The sequence below is a fragment of the Pezoporus flaviventris genome, unplaced genomic scaffold (assembly GCF_033815535.1).
Source record: "Pezoporus flaviventris isolate CSIRO_AGI_PZ_B2104156 unplaced genomic scaffold, CSIRO_AGI_Pfla_v1 ptg000031l, whole genome shotgun sequence".
Classification (NCBI taxonomy): domain Eukaryota; kingdom Metazoa; phylum Chordata; class Aves; order Psittaciformes; family Psittacidae; genus Pezoporus; species Pezoporus flaviventris.
In genome coordinates this window covers 65,009,118-65,029,582 of record NW_026892579.1, presented here as the reverse complement: position 1 = coordinate 65,029,582, position 20,465 = coordinate 65,009,118, and the positions used below count along the sequence as shown (strand labels likewise).

Below are 20,465 nucleotides of genomic sequence, written 5' to 3'. Positions count from 1 at the left end.
AAATCAATTCACAATTCTGCTAGTCCAAAATCACCGGTATTTCAAAGTGCAGAAGTGATGAAGGATATGTATTCTAAAGCCAAGTGAAAATAAAAGATAGTTACCTCTGTGCTGCAAACATGTGAAATGATATAAAATCACAGAAAACTGAGAAGAAAAGAAATCCATAGGCATTTCCTTTGTGCCACACAGAAAACAGGTAAGAAGTTAATATAACCTGAGAAACCTTAAAACATTTCCATGACACAATTTCCGGGACAGAAATGACCTCTGACAATGTTCTTGTACGTATTTTCTTAGGCTGTTATAATCTTGGTATATAAGTGTAGGAGATATACAGAGTTTAGATGACAAAGTGCTCGGTGGTCCAGCAAACTTCACTCTCCTAACATGGAAAATCCAGTGGTTTTCCCCCTCCATGATCCTACAGAATTCTGTCAGACTTCAGTCCTTTCACTTTTTGTTGTTTAAGGTTAACCAGTTTAAAGACAATACTTACATTAGATACCACTGTAATAAATGCATGTGCTATAAGAAACGGCAGTGTCTCAGGGGTTCCATATTCAAAACAATCCTTCATGAGGGAAAGGCCGTTTTTGCCACAAAACAGACAAACGTAACGAAGCAAGTGCAATGGTACTTCTACATCCTAGAAAGAGGAAAAAAAGAATAATTTAAACAATTAATACCAGATCAGACACACAGGAAGTTCAAAAGCTACATTAGTACAACACAAATCTATGAGGAGGAGCGAACGTGGCTACAGAAGTGTCTAGGGAATGTGAACCTACTTAGAAATGGACAACTTACATTCATATCACAGAACGCCCCTAATATATTGCTTTCTTGAGCAGAAATATCCTGTTTAAAAAGAAAAAGAGTAAAATTAACTGAAGCAATAAACCCATGTTTAGAATAAAAACAACTGACCTTTAACAAATGTTACAGTCAACTAACAGAAAAACCAAATCCTAATTTAGAGGAAGACAGAAGCTGAAGCTTTGCTCCATTTTCACACTCCTAAGCATACTTTTCCAGTTCACCGTTTTACCTTTGTTAAGACATATTTATAAGCACACAGATATACACTTAGAATAATATCACAGCAGTAGCTTTCAGTGGCTGAACGAACAGATTATTCCTCAATCCCACCCCCTGCTTCAGATCACCAATTTCTTCAACAGGAATACTGCAAGGGGATAGTCTGGCTGCACACCAGCCTGAGAATTACAGAACAGACCCAACCTAGGTACTTTTAATGCAATTCTTGCATAAAGATGAGACATCTATCCAAACAGCTGCATTTAGATGAAGTGTAGAGCGTTCTACAACCTCACTTCTAATGTATTAAGGGGCTAAACTGTCAAGCTATTAATTCCCATTAGAATATTAAAACTCTTTACCTTCACTACTATATTCTTTCATCTATAACAAAACACATCATAAGAAATAAATGGCATACTTCATACTGAATTAAGCTAACTGAAGAGGGGGAAGGAATTGTATCACCCTATCAATCTGCTAGCTATTTGCTGGAACAAGAAATCTATTCTCTAGAAGTACTAAACTGAAAGGGTTTGAAAAAAAAAGCTTTTCTTTTTAGTGCTCGTAACATCCATTCGCTGGGCAGTATAAAGCAGGAATTTTCTTTACTGGGGTTGTAACATATTTGTGTGCATCTTGCACATGGGCTGAGGGCAGAAGGGCACTGAAGGTATCATTAAGTGTGGCTGTAAAACCACAACATTGCCATGGCTACTTCTAGGAAGTTACAGCACACATTCTTCTCCTTCCTATCCCTCCATGCCAAACACCCAGGTCTCATATTCACACATCAAATATAAGTTTAATGTAAAGTTCATTTTTCAAATGAAGTTTCTTGACTATATTTCAAATAGCTATGTAGGAGTAAGCTGCTTAAAACTGTACCAGGGGATGCTGGAGGCAAGCAATTTTGGATGGATTAAGTGTGATACAAGTTTGAATTATTCAATGTGCTCATATTCTAGCTAAGCATTTCTTCTCTTTTTTATCTTCTGCTGAACTCTAAGTCATGCCTGAACTCGTGATACTCCTGTTATTTTTAAACCAGCTTTGAAGCCAGTAGGTGGTATGTTTTCAAGTAGCAAGAAAAGGTGTTGAGAACTCTGCTCATGAAAACTTCAGCAGGAATAATGTGAGAAATTTTATTAGTTTTCTTAAATAAAACAGAGATTTGTTGTCAAGTGAACTATAGTTCTTAGCATCCAGAAATCAAAACCTCACAAAAGTCTGTTACATGAGTCCTGGAAAGCACACCAGAAGTGTGGCAATTCAGAGACTGAGCCTGGAATCATGAGTTTTGGTCTCGCAGCCGTGAAACAGAAAAGACACTGAGAATTCCTTAAGACCGAGTTTATAAGAAAATATGTAAATCCCTCAAAGGAATCTAATATGGCATTAAAAACCACCATTGCATCACAACACCTGGAAGTAGCCACGCAGCACGTAAAGGGGGCCTATAAATGTGGAGAGGGGCTTTTTACAACAGCATAAAGTAACAGGACAAGGGGGAATGGCTTTAGACTGACAGAGGGGAGATTCAGATTACATATAAGGAAGAAGTTCTTCCCTGTGAAGGTGCTGAGGTGCTGGCATAGGGTGCCTTGAGAAGCTGTGCCTGCCCCATCCCTGGCAGTGTTCAAGGCCGGGTTGGATGGGGCTTGGAGCAACCTGCTCTAGTGGAAGGTGTCCCTGCCTGTGGCAGGAGTGTGTAATTCGGTGAGTTTTAAGGTCCCTTCCAACCCAAACCATGCCATGATTCTATGATAAAATGTACTAGCTGAGGTACGACAACAATCTTGGTATAAGAGTATTTTTAGTTAATTATTTGGGATGAAAAATAGACATGAAGGCCTCACGTAAAATAGTGGTAGCTTTCAACAGAAGCAAATGGTGTGTTTCAAGATGTTATCTTTACAGATTGTTTCAGTATTTATGTCCTGAAGTGAGCTGACCTGTCGCTGGCTGAAACTAATTGTGATGATTCAGAAATCCAAACTTAGCAGAAAGACATTCTTCATTAGGCTTCTCATCAGTTTAAGCAACACTGAGACAAACTGTAAGTCTATACAGACTCATGTTCACGCTACACAGGTCAAGACTAGACACTAGTCAGTATGCTCGAGTTACTTCCACGTGATGGAGTTTCACTGTCCTCATATACAGCATGTTTCTGGTTAATTTCTGCCCTCTGCAAGGCTATTTGTTCAAGGCAGCATCTGCTATTGAGTCCACAGTCCTTCCAGCTACCAATCAGGCTTCCATGGTCTTCACACTCTCACTTTAGAAGTGTTCTAAGGGACAGAAATAATTCTTCAACCCACATTAAGGAAAGAATGTGTAGGACCCCATACAGTCCGACACCCTTTGACTACCAACAAACATTGGTTTGTTTTTCATTTTCATGCAACTTCATGAACTCCTAAACTAGGGAAAACCTCCTACTTTCACACTAATGTTTTTCTTCTCCACTAGATGGTCAAGTGTAAAATGGCTTTGACAAGCACCTGATAAAAGGTTTAGACTTCAAGCCTTGTCTGCTGGTCTTAACAACAAAGATCTTGGAGGTGTCTACAGAGCAAAGGCTAACAGCAGTATTGACTGCTAATCCTTACCAGGAGGTAGTAATACCCTGTGAAAGCCTAACCGGTCATTTCTAGGCAAAGTAAAACCTTACTGGATGTGATGACTCAACAGAATTGGGTAAACTCAAGAATCTGGAATTTCTGAAGACTGTGAGAGTGGGGATCGGAGTTTGTTTTGCAGCAGAAAATGTCCCTTTTTCCAGGGCAAAAGAAATGCTTAGAGAGAGGGGGAAATGCTACACCAGCTTCTCCTAACGAATTCTTGTCAGTTTTGGTCTGTTCGGCAATCTGTGGAGCTTACAAGTATAGAGACACTTAAACCAGGGATTTTTCTTTTATGATCCCTTGAGGACCGAGTTCCAGCCTGATCTAAACCAAAAAGTGCTCCCATTACTGGGACTAATAACTGCTTCAATTTAACTAAGATGTGCTCTAGACTGAAATGCAAAATTGAATTCTAAACCTCAGTAAATGAGTTACTCATGGTAGCAGAAAGTTTTGACATTAAAACAGCTGATGTTACTGCTTTAGAATAACAGAATCCTGGTGTGTCCTAGATACAGAAAAGCTCAGTTTGTGAGAAAAATGAGGGACATTGACCTTTTAAATACAAATAAAAAATGCCCCCCCCCCCCAAAAAGGGAAGAGATACACCACAAATCTGGCAGATACCTCTGTAATCCATAGCTGGCAACACAAAAAATCTAGCAGAAAGGTAAAAGAACTTTTCCCCTGCTTCTCTGTTACCTCAGCAAAGTATTTTTCCATCTCAGCTGCCTTTAAATGATGTTTTTAGGATAGCTAATGAATGTATTCAATAATTCAAATTAGACAGACTACTATGTCTAGAGTGATAGCCAGTCAGAGTACAGCAATCTGCAGCACATCTGTGTCCAAATCACTTTATGGCTGCACATCAAGTGAAAAGAGAAATCCCACCAGGCACTCTGAGATCTTCTTTTATCATTTGGATGTGAAATTGAAAGAGAAGAAAAAAAAAAATAAAATATATGAAATTGTCATTTAAAAGAAGCAAATGTGCCTATACATAGAAAAGCTGCTCCAGAATTGTTCATTGCATATTCCTATGAAGCTCGTTTCAGTAGGTGTCCCATGGGAGCACAAAAGATAAAGCACTTAAAAGACATAAATCAATGACTACTTAACTGACAAGATGGATCTACCCTCCCCAGTTCCTATTTGCAGAGGCTAAACTACAGATTTATTTATGTCTGGTGGAAGTTTAAAAGGCAGGCCGGAATGAACAATGGGAAACATGAAATTCACAAATCCTGACTTTGCCTCATTTTTCTATACATGTCTATTTGTAAGACAATCTCTGTTAACATGTATTTTGGGATAAGGAAGTTCTTTACTGTGAGGGTGCTGAGGCGCTGGCACAGGGTGCCCAGAGGAGCTGTGGCTGCCCCATCCCTGGCACTGTTCCAGGCCAGGTTGGACACAGGGGCTTGGAGCAACCTGCTCTAGTGGAAAGTGTCCCTGCCCGTGGCAGGAGGTTGGAAGTGGACGAGCTTTAAGGTCCCTTCCAACCCAAACCATTATATGAGTCTGTATTTTGGGATAAAACCAGAAACCAAAATCCAGCCCACCCAAACCCCTCCCTGTGTTACAGGATTTAACTAGATTTATTGTCAGGTATGACAGGATTCAAGAACTGATTATATCTTGTGACAATCTTAGCATACATAACCAAAAATGATATACGACTTGGTAACTTCCGATTTTGGACTTAAGCTTGCGAAGCAAACTTGACCACTCATAGCTCCAACAGAACTCCCCAAACTTGCAAAATAAAAACTGAGTTAACCATAGCTTAATTCTCCACTTCGACTTGCTCCAAAGTTTGTTGGATAGAAGCTTTTTTTAATAGCTAAATACACATCTTCTTTGCATACAAATATCATACAAGAACTGTTTATTTGTTATTAGACTACCACAAGTTGGATCAATGTCCAACCTTTCAAAGAACTGCACTGTTTCAATTAGTAAATGCTAACACCATCATATTTCATTTCAGAAACTGAATTAAACATAGAAGGATTTTTGAGCTTTTTCTTTCTTTGGTGTTTTTCTTCTTTTTAGAAGAAAAGATGGAAAATGTGAGTGGTAGCCATAACAAATACCACAGAGGAAAATCAGCACCAGAGAACAAAGCTACTTGTGTAGAGCTCAGTTATTCCAGTCAATTAAACAGCACTTCCAACAAGAAAGTTTGGTCTTGCACGAAGTTTAGTTTATGAAGCTTTGCTTCTCTAGCACCACAGACTGTCATGAAGAGAAATTAGTAAACTATTAATGGGTTACCTTCTGGAAGAAAGGCTTCGCTATAGTTCCCTTTTTGCCTTCCTGTTACTTAAACAGTACAATAATTCAGTGTACAGTTCCATCCAACACTTATCAATATATTACCTATAACAATTAAGCATATTTTAAAGAAAGCGTAAGAGTATGTGTCATTTAACAAGTTACTCTGAAAAGTTCTACTGCAGTCAACAGGAGAGCTGAATTTGCCCCTCCTGTGTAAAAGCAACTATCACCAAACACACACAGTCTACTCAGTAAAGAGAAAAAAACAATTCAATATACAGATAAAGAGAAGATATACCTCTATTGTGGGATGAGTATTATGCTTATAAGCAGTGTACAGAGGAAACTGAATCTGAAAGATTTTTGCCACACACAGCAACAACTTTTCCTTCTCATCAGTGCTCCATAAGCTAAAAGCATCAGAGCTCTTTGCAGGCTCCTCCTCTGTCAGGATACAAGTTCTTGCAGCATCTAATTTTTTCTCTATAGATTTTTGCCATTCTCCATTTTCTTCTTCATGACACTCTCTTTCTACATTCAGGGGCTCATCAGCATGATTACTCTGATCTTGCCATGTTGAATCGAGATTAATAGTGCAATGTTTACAGAGCTGGTCCCGCAGAGCTTGAACTTGGGCAATCACTAAGTTAATAAGCGCACAGACTACTTGGTTAAAGATCTCCAAATGTTTATACTCCTTGAAACAGCACAGACATTGTCTGCAAGAGAACAGAAAAAAAAACAGAAATAAAGACTCCTGAAGCAGCTAAACAGCAGAACAAGTAAACTGGCCAAAAGAACTCTTCACATTAAAATGCTTTTAACAATAAAATGTTTGACAGACCTATAAAAGTAAGGCAATTCAAACGAAACAGGCTCTACACAGCAGCAAGTGGGAATCACAGAGCCTTCCTTAAACCCTGCGAACATCTCATTACTTCCAAATGCTTACCAAAACTATAAAGTTCCTGTTATCGTTTAGCAGCTGCCACTGGGAGTAAAATATACAAAATAAATCTTAGGAGCAAGGTCACTGTACTACTGCAGCAGCAATGTTCCTCAGTATGTGTCTGAATTGTTTCTTGTCTGGTTATCTCTAGTGATACTCACTGCAATAAACACCTCACCTGCTGGTCACCCTGTAAGAGCACATTATGGCTATTTTTAAGTCAACAGGGCTGCAAAATTATTTTGTTTTGGGTATTTCAGCTCATTTATCTGCATTTGGATAGAAACCCCATGCACACTGGCACCCTCTACCCATGTGGGAAAAAGCAGCATGAAGTATCTTTGTGACTTTCTTCACTTCGTAGGCTAGGAGATTATTCTCCTGAGTATTTACTCACACTTAAAATGAAAGAACAAGGGGAAAAACTATGCACCACCCCTTTATCAATATAATAATCATCAAGTTAGGGAACTGTGATATAGCTCTAGTTGTGGGCAAACATATCTCAAACTGATTCTGGGTGCATAAACCTCCCAAGGTAGATGCCCTGCAACCTACTGTCTGGGAATTTTTGATTCTTGCATACAAACAAGCATCTGCCTCATTATGTGCAAAAGGTGGAGGGCAGCCTCCTAAAAGGCTCTAAATCCTGAAGAACCTAAAGAAGAAAGCAGTCAATAAGCAAGGGTGCTTCAATGAAGACTAACATTGAAGGCTACATGCTTGTAATAGAAACTTTTGAGATGGGCTCAGCTCTTTGTCACTCAAACTCTAATGATGTAACTGCTACATAAGCCGGTCTACTTCCAGTAGAGACCTTTCTCCTGTGAGATGGAGAACAAGGGACTCCAGGTCATGATGAGAGTTCTCAGATACTAGAGTAATATAAAAATTACACATACCATTTCTGAAAGAAACAGCAGGTAAGAGACAGGGCAAGAAGTCACCAATAAGTGATTAAAAAGTTCTTCTGCAAAGCACAGCATTTAATCTAGAAACTGGGCTTAATAAATTATAATATGTAAGAAAAAAAAACAAGACAGAGGGCTCAGAACTATGGCAGGTAGAGGGTGCTGCCTCTCTCAATAGAATACAAAAATACCCTTGAGCTACAGCTCTTAAAGCAGGTATGCTCTGAATACAGGTATCTCTTTTCAGTGGGTTAGACACAAAGAAAACATTCAGTATTCCCTAATTCCAACACAGATAACAGTGAAGGAAGCATCTAAAACATTTTGTTCCATCTACGCAGGAAGAAAAAAAAAACTTTAACAGCGTGTAAGTGGCTTCTGCCTTCACCCATTTTAAAGATATCCTTGCGATTTACTTGTAAATGTATTTTCGTAATAACAAATGACAACAGGAATTGCAGGCAAACCCAAGTGTATCCTCAAGCATTTATCTTTGAGGAAAGCTATGTACAACAGGTCCATCATTTATGCCTGCAAATTACTAGCTCACTTGATTGTAATAAATTATTCTCAATAATAATGAAAACAGTCTGGTGACTCCTTCTCATGTATGTGTATTTGAATGCCAACCAATAGTGGAAAATTCCCTTTTGGACAAAGGCACTTTGGTTTTTTCCAAGATAGAGGTTTGTGCAAAACCTTTAGGTCTTCATATATCCGAATGTGTTCACAGGAAGAACTCCACCAAAACCTGATGATCTATGAATGTGTGCGCTACAAATCTATCTACTGTGATCTATGAGCGTGTTACAAATCAAAAGGTATTCTTCAGACTGAGTTGCCAGCTGCTCTTCTGAAGGAAAGCAGAGATCTGAAGGACAGGTAACAAAAAGTAGTTCTTAAGGAGGGCTCCAAACACAAACCAACAAGCACAACTCTCAAATGCAGAGAAGAATTCGGCTGAGTAGAAACAGGACATGAGACTGAAATGTAAAGCAAAACTCCTTGTGGCCTCTTTGCTAGACTCTGACTCTGTTAAGAACTGGTTTCCATACTCTTCAACAGTATGAAACCATACATACGGAAGGTAAAAAGAAATCAGAAGATAAAGAGTTAAATGCTATCAAGTCTTCAGTTTTTCCTCAGGTTGCATTTGTCATGCTATAGCTCTTGAACAGAACAAAACTCTAGGCAGATGATGACCTGGAAAACACCCCTGTTGCAGCTGCTCTGAGACAAACTTGGGATCTAGGCCCTGTCAAGAAATGACGCTATTCTGTTTTCTGTTGCTGCTCTTTATTTTGATGTAAAATTACTTCTCCGTGTCTAAAAGCATATTGCACAAGATGATGAATTTGCTCTGAGTGCCTTCGTTGAGCAGGATGAGAAAAAGAGGATTCTCCTTTTGCAGGTACCCAAATGTGACCTTCTCTTTATTTTTGGGTGTCTCCTAAATACCAGAATAATTTTTTCCAACTTATTCTCTATGCTTTTCCCAACATTTCTTACAATCCAGTTTGGTCTTGTGACCACCACTGAACACTGAACTCCAAACATCCTTACTGCAGATCCTTTATAAAAGGTAATATTCATACAATTCCTTGTGCTGGAAAAAAATACGTAGCTGTGAGGTAAACAGAAGAGCTGATATAGCTCCTTTAAAATCAAACCAACAACAACAACAGTAAATAGATTAGAAAGAATAATAAAGTTGATTTAAAAGAACCATGTGCAAAGGGTTTTCGTTATCAGTTTAGTAGCTATGGGCTGCAATCATTCATCATCCTGACTCAGAGCATCCAGACACAGAGAAAAATTTAACATGATGGCCCCATTCAGAGTGATCTTCTTTTAAATTCTTCTTACCCTACACGACTTCCACAGAAGCTGCTCAGGGAATTTCACATTAAAGCAGCAACACATTTATCTTTGCAGTATAGCTGTATTTACTGCTACACAATTATTACAGCATCAGAATGCCAATCAGATTCAAAATACACCTTGCCCAAAATGCACTAACGTTTATTTTTATAAGAAGTAAAATGCCCTTTACTGTCCAAGTATCACTTACCTACACATTAGTAACCTGCCCATTCTAATTCACTCTACTCTACTTTTTAAGACTGGAAAACTACTCTTGAGATCCTTCATTATCAACACTCAATCTCCATCCAAAATTACCTTTGTGTCCAGGAATTGATGTAAGCAAATATCTTGAGGGCATGTTCCTTTCTGAGCTGCAACCCATCAGCACCTTCAATGTCTGATACTAAAGAAAACAAAACCACGAATGTGTTAGTAGCAGGAAAACCTTATGCAATTGCTGTTTTTATTAGAAATCTGCATTTTGAGATGACCATGAGTTATTTCAGACCAGCTATATTGATGCTTGTTACTTTTACATATGCACACATTTATACTGACATTTAACCAGAACTAATTGGCAACGTGATAAATGCTTACCACATGTATTACAGCAAGAAACTAGAACAGTCATGTACTGAATTCAAAACCCAACTATTTCAATGAGGTGTTATCAAATGTCCCACTTCCATCTAAAAAATGCTTATACACTGTAATAACCCAACTATCAGTAACAGTTCACATCTCCACTTACGCATCAGCTGATTATATATGAGGGCACTGGATTTTGTCTACTGGCCACATTCCTCTCAAAGCACAATTATCATTTCCTCTCTGCTCTAAATTTCCATTCACTTCTCCAATTATTTAATTGCTACTCAGATGGAGAATGTCAGCATTCCTCTTGACTGTTTCATTTATAACAAAAATAAGGAATCATTTCCGTATTTCACATGGAATTTCAAGTATTACATGCTCACAAATCCACCTCTCAAGCAAGCTCTGTGGCAAAGGTTCTCCAACAGACCAAGCTCGTCAGAATCATAGAATCATAGAATAGTTAGGGTTGGAAAGGACCTTAAGATCATCCAGTTCCAACCCCTCTGCCGTAGGCAGTGACACCTTACGCTAAATCATATCACCCAAGGTCTCATCCAACCTGGTCTTCAACACTGCCAGGGATGGAGCATTCACAACCTCCCTGGGCAACCCATTCCAGTGCCTCACCACCCTCACAGGAAAGAATTTCCTCCTTATATCCAATCTAAACTTCCCCTGTTTAAGTTTTAACCCGTTACCCCTTGTCCTGTCCCTACAGTCCCTAATGAAGAGTCCCTCCCCAGCATCCCTATAGGCCCCCTTCAGATACTGGAAGGCTGCTGTGAGGTCTCCACGCAGCCTTCTCTTCTCCAGGCTGAACAGCCCCAACTTCCTCAGCCTGTCTTCATACGGGAGGTGCTCCAGTCCCCTGATCATCCTCGTGGCCTCCTCTGGACTTGTTCCAACAGTTATATGTCCTTTTTATGCTGAGGACACCAGAACTGCACACAATGCTCCAGGTGAGGTCTCACAAGAGCAGAGTAGAGGGGCAGGATCACCTCCTTCGACCTTCTGGTCACACTCCTTCTGATGCAGCCCAGGATACGGTTGCTTTCTGGGCTGTGAGCGCACACTGAAGCCGGCTCATGTTCAGTTTCTCATCAACCAACACCCCCAAGTTCTTCTCCGCAGGGCTGCTCTGAATCTCTTCTCTGCCCGACCTGTAGCTGTGCCTGGGATTGCTCCGACCCAGGTGTAGGACCTTGCACTTAGCATGGTTAAACTTCATGAGGTTGGCATCAGCCCACCTCACAAGCGTGTCGAGGTCCCTCTGGATGGCATTCCTTCCTTCCAGGGTATCAGCCAAACCACACAGCCGGGTGTCATCAGCAAACTTGCTGAGGGCGCACTCAATCCCACTGTCCGTGTCAGCAACAAAGATGTTGGACAAGACCGGTCCCAACACCGATCCCTGAGGATCACCACTCATTACTGGTCTCCAGCCGGACATTGAGCCATTGACCACAGGTCTTTGTGTGCAGCCATCCAGCCAGTTCTTTATCCACCGAGTGGTCCATCCGAAACTTAACCTCTTTTCCAGCCCCAGCCCTACGAGGCATTATGTGATCATACAATCACAGAACGGTTTGGGCTGGAAGGGACCTTGAGATCACAGTTCCAACCCCTTGCCATGGGCAGGGACACCTCACACTAGACCATGTCGCCCAAGGCTCTGGCCAGCCTGGCCTTGAACACTGCCAGAGATGGAGCATTTACTTCTCTGGGCAGTCTGTTCCAGTGCCTCACCACCCTCACAGTAAAGAACTTCATCCTTGTATCTAACCTGAACTTCCCCTATTCTAGTTTGAACCCATCACCCCTTGTGCTACCACTACAGACCCGGAAGAGTCCTTCTCCAGCATCTATCAATACAGATTTCCAGAAACTAAAGCTAATGAGAAATTCTACTGGCACAGATCACAAAGTGAAGCTCAGAGGAATATCACTTCAGAGGATAATCCCAGAAAACAAATACATATTCTTTGAAATAATGACATTACATATGCACATACATACAGATTTTCATATATATGCACACATACAAATACTAAGAGACTGCTTTTTGTGTATTTCTGTAAGATACCATTAAACTTCAAACATTGCTTTGCTGTCTCACTCCTGGAGGGCTCTGAAGATCCCTACCTAACACTAGCACAGTCCAGAAGTGACAAGCAGACTAGAAGATAGGTATCACTTGATAATACTTTCTATTTCAAACAACAAAAATTACCATGGCACTTGACTCTTTTAAGGCCAAAGCACAGCCCTGAAGAAACCAACAACTGTCAAACAATTCAGGTCAAGCTCACCACAAAAAGACAGATCCTAAACTATAGATAGTATCTAAAACCAGAATTGTCCAGCATAAAAGGTTCATAAAACCTTCATTTTGTGCATGTTGTGAGCAGTGTTTCAAACTTTACACAACAACCACTGACAGTAATTTAGTAGCAAACCTAATTCTAACTTGCAGGATCTTACATATACTTCATAAAATTCCTTTCAGCCCCACATCACCCTACTTAAAACACACACACACTAACAAGTAGAATGGTAACTCAACTTCCAGAGCAGCCTTTTCACTGCAATAGCTTGAAGTGATCCCAAATTTCCCTCTATGAGGATAAGAAAATCTGCATAACTCAAAGTAAACTGGTACTTTAAAAGCTGTAATTCCACATAAAGTGTACGGAAGGGAGAAGTTATGGAAATACTGAAGTTAACGCCTCAGGTCAGAAAAATCAGGAGGTATATGCACTCATTGGAGAAACTTGTTATGCTCCTGTTTATACACTCTACATCTCACATGTAGAACAGCTTCAACTGGGCTTATTCACTAATCATTCTAATTAGTACAGTGGCTACATACACCATTTCCCTTTGCTCTTCTGAAAGGGATAATATTGTTGTTGTTCCCGATATACTCAGGGAGCACAAAACAGCAGCAACGACAGAGGCTGCAGAAGTCTGTACCACTCTAAGAAGGGTACTGACATATCTGGCTAGGACTCTCCTACTGAACCTCAGCTGAAGCTCTCTTTTGCTCCTTAGCAGAAAGGGTATTTTTCAGCTCAGCTAATTTATGTCCTCCCAACCAGAATTTAAATCTTAGGCTTTTGCATACTTGTCTTATTCAGAATACCAACTTTGTGGATACTCTCGATTTATAGCACCGCTCTTTAGGGACACAGCTGTTTGAAGTACACCAACAATTGGTTATGAAGCCTATTATTTAATTAAGTACAGAGAGAAAAGTGATAGAAACACACACATCGTCATTCCAGTGCATCTGTTGATTTCAGTCAGTTCTGGAAGGACTCCCTTGCTGCGTATGATTTCACTACTGATGATGTCTCTCTCCTGTCAAAGTAGTTTTCTTCAAACCTGAATGGGCCAGTAGTTAAAACAGACTCATTCACACATAAATAAAGCAGGTGCTTTTATTCTCGCTCATATTTGAGCATCCTGCATGCCTTAGATCCTCCTTATTAACCTGTTGCTTCCCAAACTGTCACACTTCCAGTGTTTCTAACCTGGCAAAAACCACCATGCCAAACTTTTCCAGAAACTTTCCTGTGACAAGCCTCCTTCTAGCAATGGATCTGACTACCCCCAGTTTCATACCTAAGGCAGCAATTCCCACAGGGTGTGCTAAGGCATGCTTAGGTGCTCCGAGAGCATCTGAAGCACATCCAAGTGCTGCCTGTGTGCTCTAATCAGTCAGAATTGACAGTAAGTGCTACAGAGCTTTACAGCCAGACATTCCATGAGCTCTCTCAGCAGTGGTACTCTAACACTAGGCTCAGCTCCTTCACCCTTTTCTCCAGCAGCTGCTTCTTTCTCCAGGCACTCACAACTAGCGATGCCTTCCATAACTCATACCTGAGCTCAACCCTCTTCTTCCTTAAATCTGTCCTAGCATATCTGTCTTCTCCGTTAAAGCCCCTTAGACCTTCTCACCCCCCAGTCCTTCTTTTCCCCTTACTTTCCATGCACACAAACACCTTCATCCTGCACTAGATCCAGTTTCAAAATCAACACAACCCACTTCAAGTCAACACTACTAACAGCATCTGTAGCCATGTATTTCAATAACCGTTACTGCTCCTGCAGGAACCCCAAAAGCCAGACTGGGAACTGAGCAAACTCAATTTATGAATCTAACCAAAACCCATTCCCATTTTAGTTGGCTTTGTAAGCCACTGAATACTCAGGGTGGGAGCTGTGTAAGGTCTGGGAAGCAAAGTGTGAGGCTGAGAGAAGGTGCTACAAATGCCTTTATAGTCACTAGAGATGTAAACCTTCTCCATCCTATCCGGAGTAATTTCACCCTAATGCTGCTCATCTATATGCAAAGAAAGTAAACATACGGTTACTATCAGAGTATGGGAAAAAAGAAATGTTGAAGGCCTTAAACAGACACATCCAAGACAGAGACCAGCAGAAAGACAGACAGTATGTATATAAATTCTAGCTAAATATACTCTACGAATACACAAGATCGGAAATGGGGTCTTTCTGCATACTAGCAATGCCTTATCTCACCGAATCTTTACAAGAAGATGGTTTAGAGATCTTTCTGGACACAGTAACACCATATAGAAAGAGCTGAGCTGCTTAAAACCCCAAAGTAATAATTCTTTATTACTTGATTGTTAACATCTTCTGGTGCGCAAGTTTTCTGAGGCTCTTTAAAAAAGGACAGACTCAAAAATGCAATTGTTTATTCAAGTAGCTGACAAGAAGCCAAAACACACAATGGTCCAAGTGAAGACTTAAATATTTTGGGATAAAAAGAGTATTTTCCTTACTCTCCCATTTTACTTGGCTTGCTTTAAATGAAAACTTGGGCAATATACCTTATGTTCCACAAAAGGGTGATTTACTAAAAGTTTATTATAGTACTAGAACCAACACAATCTCCCAAGCTAAGAAAACCCCCAACTATTAACACGGCTACTAACCCAAGAAAAAGACACAAAATGTAAATCAACTGCAAAGAAGGGGCAATATCATTTCAGCTATGAACAAATGAAGCTCAGGTCATAAGTGCATTTTTAGCAAGAACTTCAGTGCTACAGGAACAGACTGTAATTAGACCTCAAGGACAACTATCATTCTAGACTTGTGGGGAATATCTTATATCCAAAGGTCACTTATCACACCAAGTACAAAATGACAAGTAAAAAGAATCATTTTCCAAAGCATATCTTCTCTCCTTTCAGAAACATAATATAGTTAAAAAGTCAACAATAGATAACTTTAATAGATTTAACTAATTTCTGCATATTTCAAAGTGTAACAAGGTACAGTTGCATACACAGTACGCTTCCTCTCCTCCCCCAAACCTCATCTGGTAGCAGCTTCTCATGGGAAACACTAGATCACTGTCAAAATGGACATTCTGCTCAGAAATTGTTCCCTGACACTTACTAAATACAGGAGACCAGAGCCATACACTGAAAGAAACAGTATTAGGGACAATAATACTAATCTTGAAAGAAATATATACACCATCTTCTGTATAAGTACCACTGTTCACATAGAGAACCAGCAAGTTAATATATTTTTATGCATTGAGATGTTTTCTGTTATTTGTAGGGAGGGTTTTTTTTGCTTATGATCAATAAGTGAGATGATAGCCACAGAGTTTAGCATCTCCAGTTCCCTTCTACTTCCATTTATTAGAATTACTGTTTTATTATAAAGAATTCATGACTGCCTCAGATTGATTCACCAGAGCTCTTCCAAGCCTTTACAAAGCCATCTTTGACAAGGATCTAAAAGGACAGTGTCAACTTGAAGTTCAATGGTGACAGTTAACTGTCCAAGCTTCCCTGTAACTTTTTAGTGAGGAAAAAACAGTCTTGTCTCCACTCTTCAGTCTCCATAAAACAAAAGCACCCCAGAATACTGACTAGACCCACATAACCAAAGAGTGCTGAAGCACTATGGTAGAAGGTACTGTCAAACAAAAAAGCAAGTTAATTCTTCAGTATTAGACACATCGTTCTAATGTCAGGTTAATGTAGGAAAATCAGGTCTGTAACCCAAAATAATATAGTATTAAAATTCTATAATCCTATTGTAAGGCGCTTCTGGGGCACCTTCATGCTATCTTTACGATACTGAGTTGTCAATGCCCACCCTCCCCATACCACTACAGCACAGCACTATGGGTAACTATACCTGCTTCCAGCCCACAACAAACCTGAATTCATGTGAAGTCTAAATCACCCTCTACATGTTTTATATCTATAAATATTCCAACTTTGTAAATTCATTGCTTTCCTGCAAGCTTTTGATTACAACGAAGTATACAGAGATTACAAAACAAATACCAGAGAGACAACATAAAAACTTACAGACAGGAATTAGAAACCCTCTTAAAGTCTCATTTCCTTAGAAAAAGCAAACTGTGAACATACTACTGGCCTCTGTCAGACACTTGAACTTTTGAATATCAAAGCAATTTCAGCAAATCTGACAGATTTGCACATCTAAACACTACTACGTTCTTATATATGGCAATACAGAAGCTATTCAGAAGAGTATGGAAAAAGCAGTTCCAACTAGTCCTCTAACTATCCCCCAAATCAGTCACCTGCTGGTTATTCAGCACCTGCTTAATTCCTCATAGCCACCACCAGATCAGAACAGCCTAAAGTGTTTTAATTCAGTTTTCCAGTGCATAGGATAGTTACACAGCTAGGAGTAGCACAAGTTTTGGTATGCTCATCAGCTAGACAGCACTTTGAAGGTACAACTTCACCTGAACAGGGCAAATCTGCTGATCTTAGGTAAGTGCTACCTTCAACTACCTCCCTGTTTCCCTGCAAACACCACCAAGTTCTCCATTTGAATCTCCACATTTCTCTTTCCATCTTATCTCTGTTTTCTCCAGCAAACACCTATTTGCCATGATATGCTAATGTAGTCTGAAGCAGAACAGCAGAAGCTGACTCTGAAAAGCTGTATGAAGTATAAAAATTGTCATCTTCCAAAAGTGAAGCCATCCTAAAGTTTTTAGAATTAGGTCACTGATTGCTTTGGGTTAAAATGCCACCTTCAGAATGGCCATAGCCATCTACCTCAGTCAGGAGCTGTCCTGAATAATATTAAGATCTTTTGCCTTTCACCTTCCCAAATAGAACATGCCGCAGCAACTGCTTCCAAGGAGAACAGTTCACATAATTTAAATGCAGTCAAATCTGTTACCAGCTGATAATTTATGCAGAACAGTAGAGCTGGTTCTACCCAGAACTATCCAGATGAGTTATAATCTGAATAAACTCTTAGATACATCACCTCAAACACAAAACGCAACTGTGCTGCTTCAGTAACCAGCTTGGGTCCAGAAGCAGCACAGCAGCTTTCAGACAAAGCAAAGCAAAGTTACTTTGCTGTGTAAACTCAACACTGTTCACACAGTTATCCACAGTTCAAAGCCCACAAACACTTCATATCTATGCAGCACTACTCAGCAGCAGAAATTTGGTCTGGACTAGATGGGAATGTTAAATACACCATTCAGGGTGGGTTATGCCAGTGATGGAAGAACAAGTAGTATCATATCCAGCATGGAGGGGGCACAGATACTGAGCGGCATAAGACCACTCATCAAATGTTTCAGGAGCAGAATGAGCTTCATCAGCTAAATACTGTGTAACATGGATATGGCTTTTTTGATCAAACATTAGAGGAAACGGTGTAAGATGAGCCTATGGAGTATATGGTTGGAATAAGATGGACTAAACTGCGTATCGTTCTGGCTTTGCTGGTCCAAGACGACTCACCAGAAGTCTCAGCGTTGTCCTTTCCAACCCCTCAGCTTCTGAAAGGGCTTACTGCCCCCAGCACCACATAGCAGGAATGAACAGAGGCCGCTCAAGACCAGCACAGTGTGTAAGCTGCTGCATTTCCATGGAAGCCTGAGGGAGGGGAGAAGCAGCCTACAGGTACAGCAAGGGTGAGCCTGGCTATGGTGGGGTCTATCAGCTTTGGGTCACTGGTAGCCATGTCAGATGGAAAGTGTTTGTGACAAGATCTGTGGTATCTTTGTGCTCCTAATGCTTCTGTTATCTTGGGATTTTCAGCAGCAAAGATCCTGCAGCTCTCCCTCACCAGGGAAAAGCAAGTTATATATTACCAAGGAAAAATCCTGTAAAGCAATTTCAAAGCGTTTGTGCCACTCACTGGAGTTAAAAACCCAAAAAAAGTACTAGTCTTATTTCAGAGTCCTATTTTAACTCGGTATTGTAAATTGTCTTTGACTCCAAGATAAGACATTACAATTCTGGGAAGGCTGCATTTTCATCTTTATATTAAACTTGTTATAGTTCCTCTTTCAATAAAAAGAAAATAAATCGGCTCAATTTAAGTAGTATTTCCATACAGTGAAGTCTGCTTGACAGCTCCAAAACCTGCACTACACGTGGAAAGTCAGGCTGCCCATCATAATATTTTGACAATGGCCACCACAAGTTTCTTAAAGAATTGATTCAGGATTGGACAAGCACTGCATAAACCCTAAATTTCCAAGCGTATCACTAACTACTCCAAGGTACATTTCAAAGCTAGGGCTGAGACTGTCAATGCCAAAACTACTGCTCTGATAGAGGATTGCTTAACTTCTGTTTAAAACAGAACCACAGAATCACAGAATGCTTTGGGTTGGAAAGGACCTTAAGATCATCCAGTTCCAATCTCCTGCCACGGGCAGGGGCACCTCACACTAAACCATGCTGCCCAAGGCTCTGTCCAACCTGGCCTTGAATGCTGCCAGGGACGGAGCATTTACCATGTCTCTGGGCACCCTGTGCCACTGCCTCACCACCCTCACAGTAGAGAACTTCTTCCTCATACCTAACCTGAACTTCTCCTGAAACCAAATGGTTTCAGTTTGAGCCCATCACTCTTTGTCCTATCGCTACAATCCCTGATGAAGAGTCCCTCTCCAGCATCCTTGTAGGCCCCCTTCAGATACTGGAAGCTGCTCTGAGGTCTCCACACAGTTTCTCTTCTCCCCACTGAACACCCCCAACTTTCTCAGCCTGTCTTGCATTCTTTCCTTGTAATAACATATTAACTGCAAAACCAACAACATCACTACTTGAACAACTCTGGGTTTGAATTCTTGTTCTTTAAACACTCCAGCTCCAAATTTTTAATAAACTACTTTGAGAACATAAACCTCAAAGTTTATCAAACTATTTCAAAAGCAGAACAAAGATTTAACTGCATGAATGAGGTTCCAAAAGCTAAAAAGAGGTTTTCTCTTAATTAAAAGTAGCAAGGAATACAAAAATTAAACTAGGTACTCCAGGAAGCATTCTATTTTCAAGAGAGAACCTTGCAAATGAGTTCAGCTGCACCACTTGGCACACTGTGAATCAGTTACAGAAAACAACAGTAGCTTCCCCCCTACTACCAGAAAGAAAAGGCCCAGGACTGAGCCACCACAGCCAGTAAGAAGCAACAGATTATCAGTAGAAGTACAACACAAGCACCTAATGACGGTGCTCCAGGTGTTAAGGACAAAATCTGTGAGAGGCATATACGATTCATTTATTTCTTACAAAGTATATATAAGCCTGCTCAAGCAAAGAGATAAGGCAGATAAATGGGCAGTGGGTTATTATACTAAATGGAGTTTCAGGCAGCTCCAAGAGGAGCATGCTGAGTATCTGAACTCCAAAGTATGATTTGTTTCCATCAACAGAGACAAGGAACCATCATTGAAAAGGGAGAATAAAACAGTAAGAATACTAAGGATAGGCAAGCAGGAAAGCTGCATTGTCCCTCAACCTTCACATAGAGGCTCCAGTACTGCACTCGACTTTTGCTAGATAATCTGTATTTACTAATCCACTGAAACAGTGTAGTAATTTATTGGATAAAGCATAATTATAGACTGACTTTTCCTGAAAGCTTGGAGACTAAAAGAAATAAGAGCAGGCTGAAAGCAAAGCCTATGGCCTATATATACACAAGTATCTCCAAGATGCAGTGAAGCTTCCTAACAAGCATATCCTCCCCCCCCCCAAGCATATTTACAGATGTCATTCTTGTTTTGTTAGTCCCTTATCAGCAAGGACACATAGGTCAGGAGCTGTAATTATGGCTAAACACAATGCACAAAGCCAACTCACTTTGGAAAGATTGAGACTAGCACTGTTAAGACTCAGA

At 40.2% G+C, this 20,465-nt stretch overlaps 1 protein-coding gene across 11 annotated transcripts in view; it reads right to left on the bottom strand.

Moving 5' to 3' along the window:
• USP34 (ubiquitin specific peptidase 34) overlaps window positions 1-20,465 on the bottom strand; it is a 137,036-nt gene that overhangs the window by 106,207 nt on the left and 10,364 nt on the right. For all 11 annotated transcript variants that reach the window (XR_009744734.1, XM_061461589.1, XM_061461595.1 and 8 more), the window contains exons 2-5: window positions 9,996-10,083; window positions 6,253-6,673; window positions 811-861; window positions 500-649 (exon numbers count right to left, since the gene is read on the bottom strand). Coding sequence is in view for 10 of the 11 variants with exons in the window: in XM_061461589.1 (XP_061317573.1) it covers window positions 500-649; window positions 811-861; window positions 6,253-6,673; window positions 9,996-10,083 (710 nt within the window). In the remaining variant the exon portion in view is untranslated. The remainder of the gene's footprint in view (window positions 1-499; window positions 650-810; window positions 862-6,252; window positions 6,674-9,995; window positions 10,084-20,465) is intronic.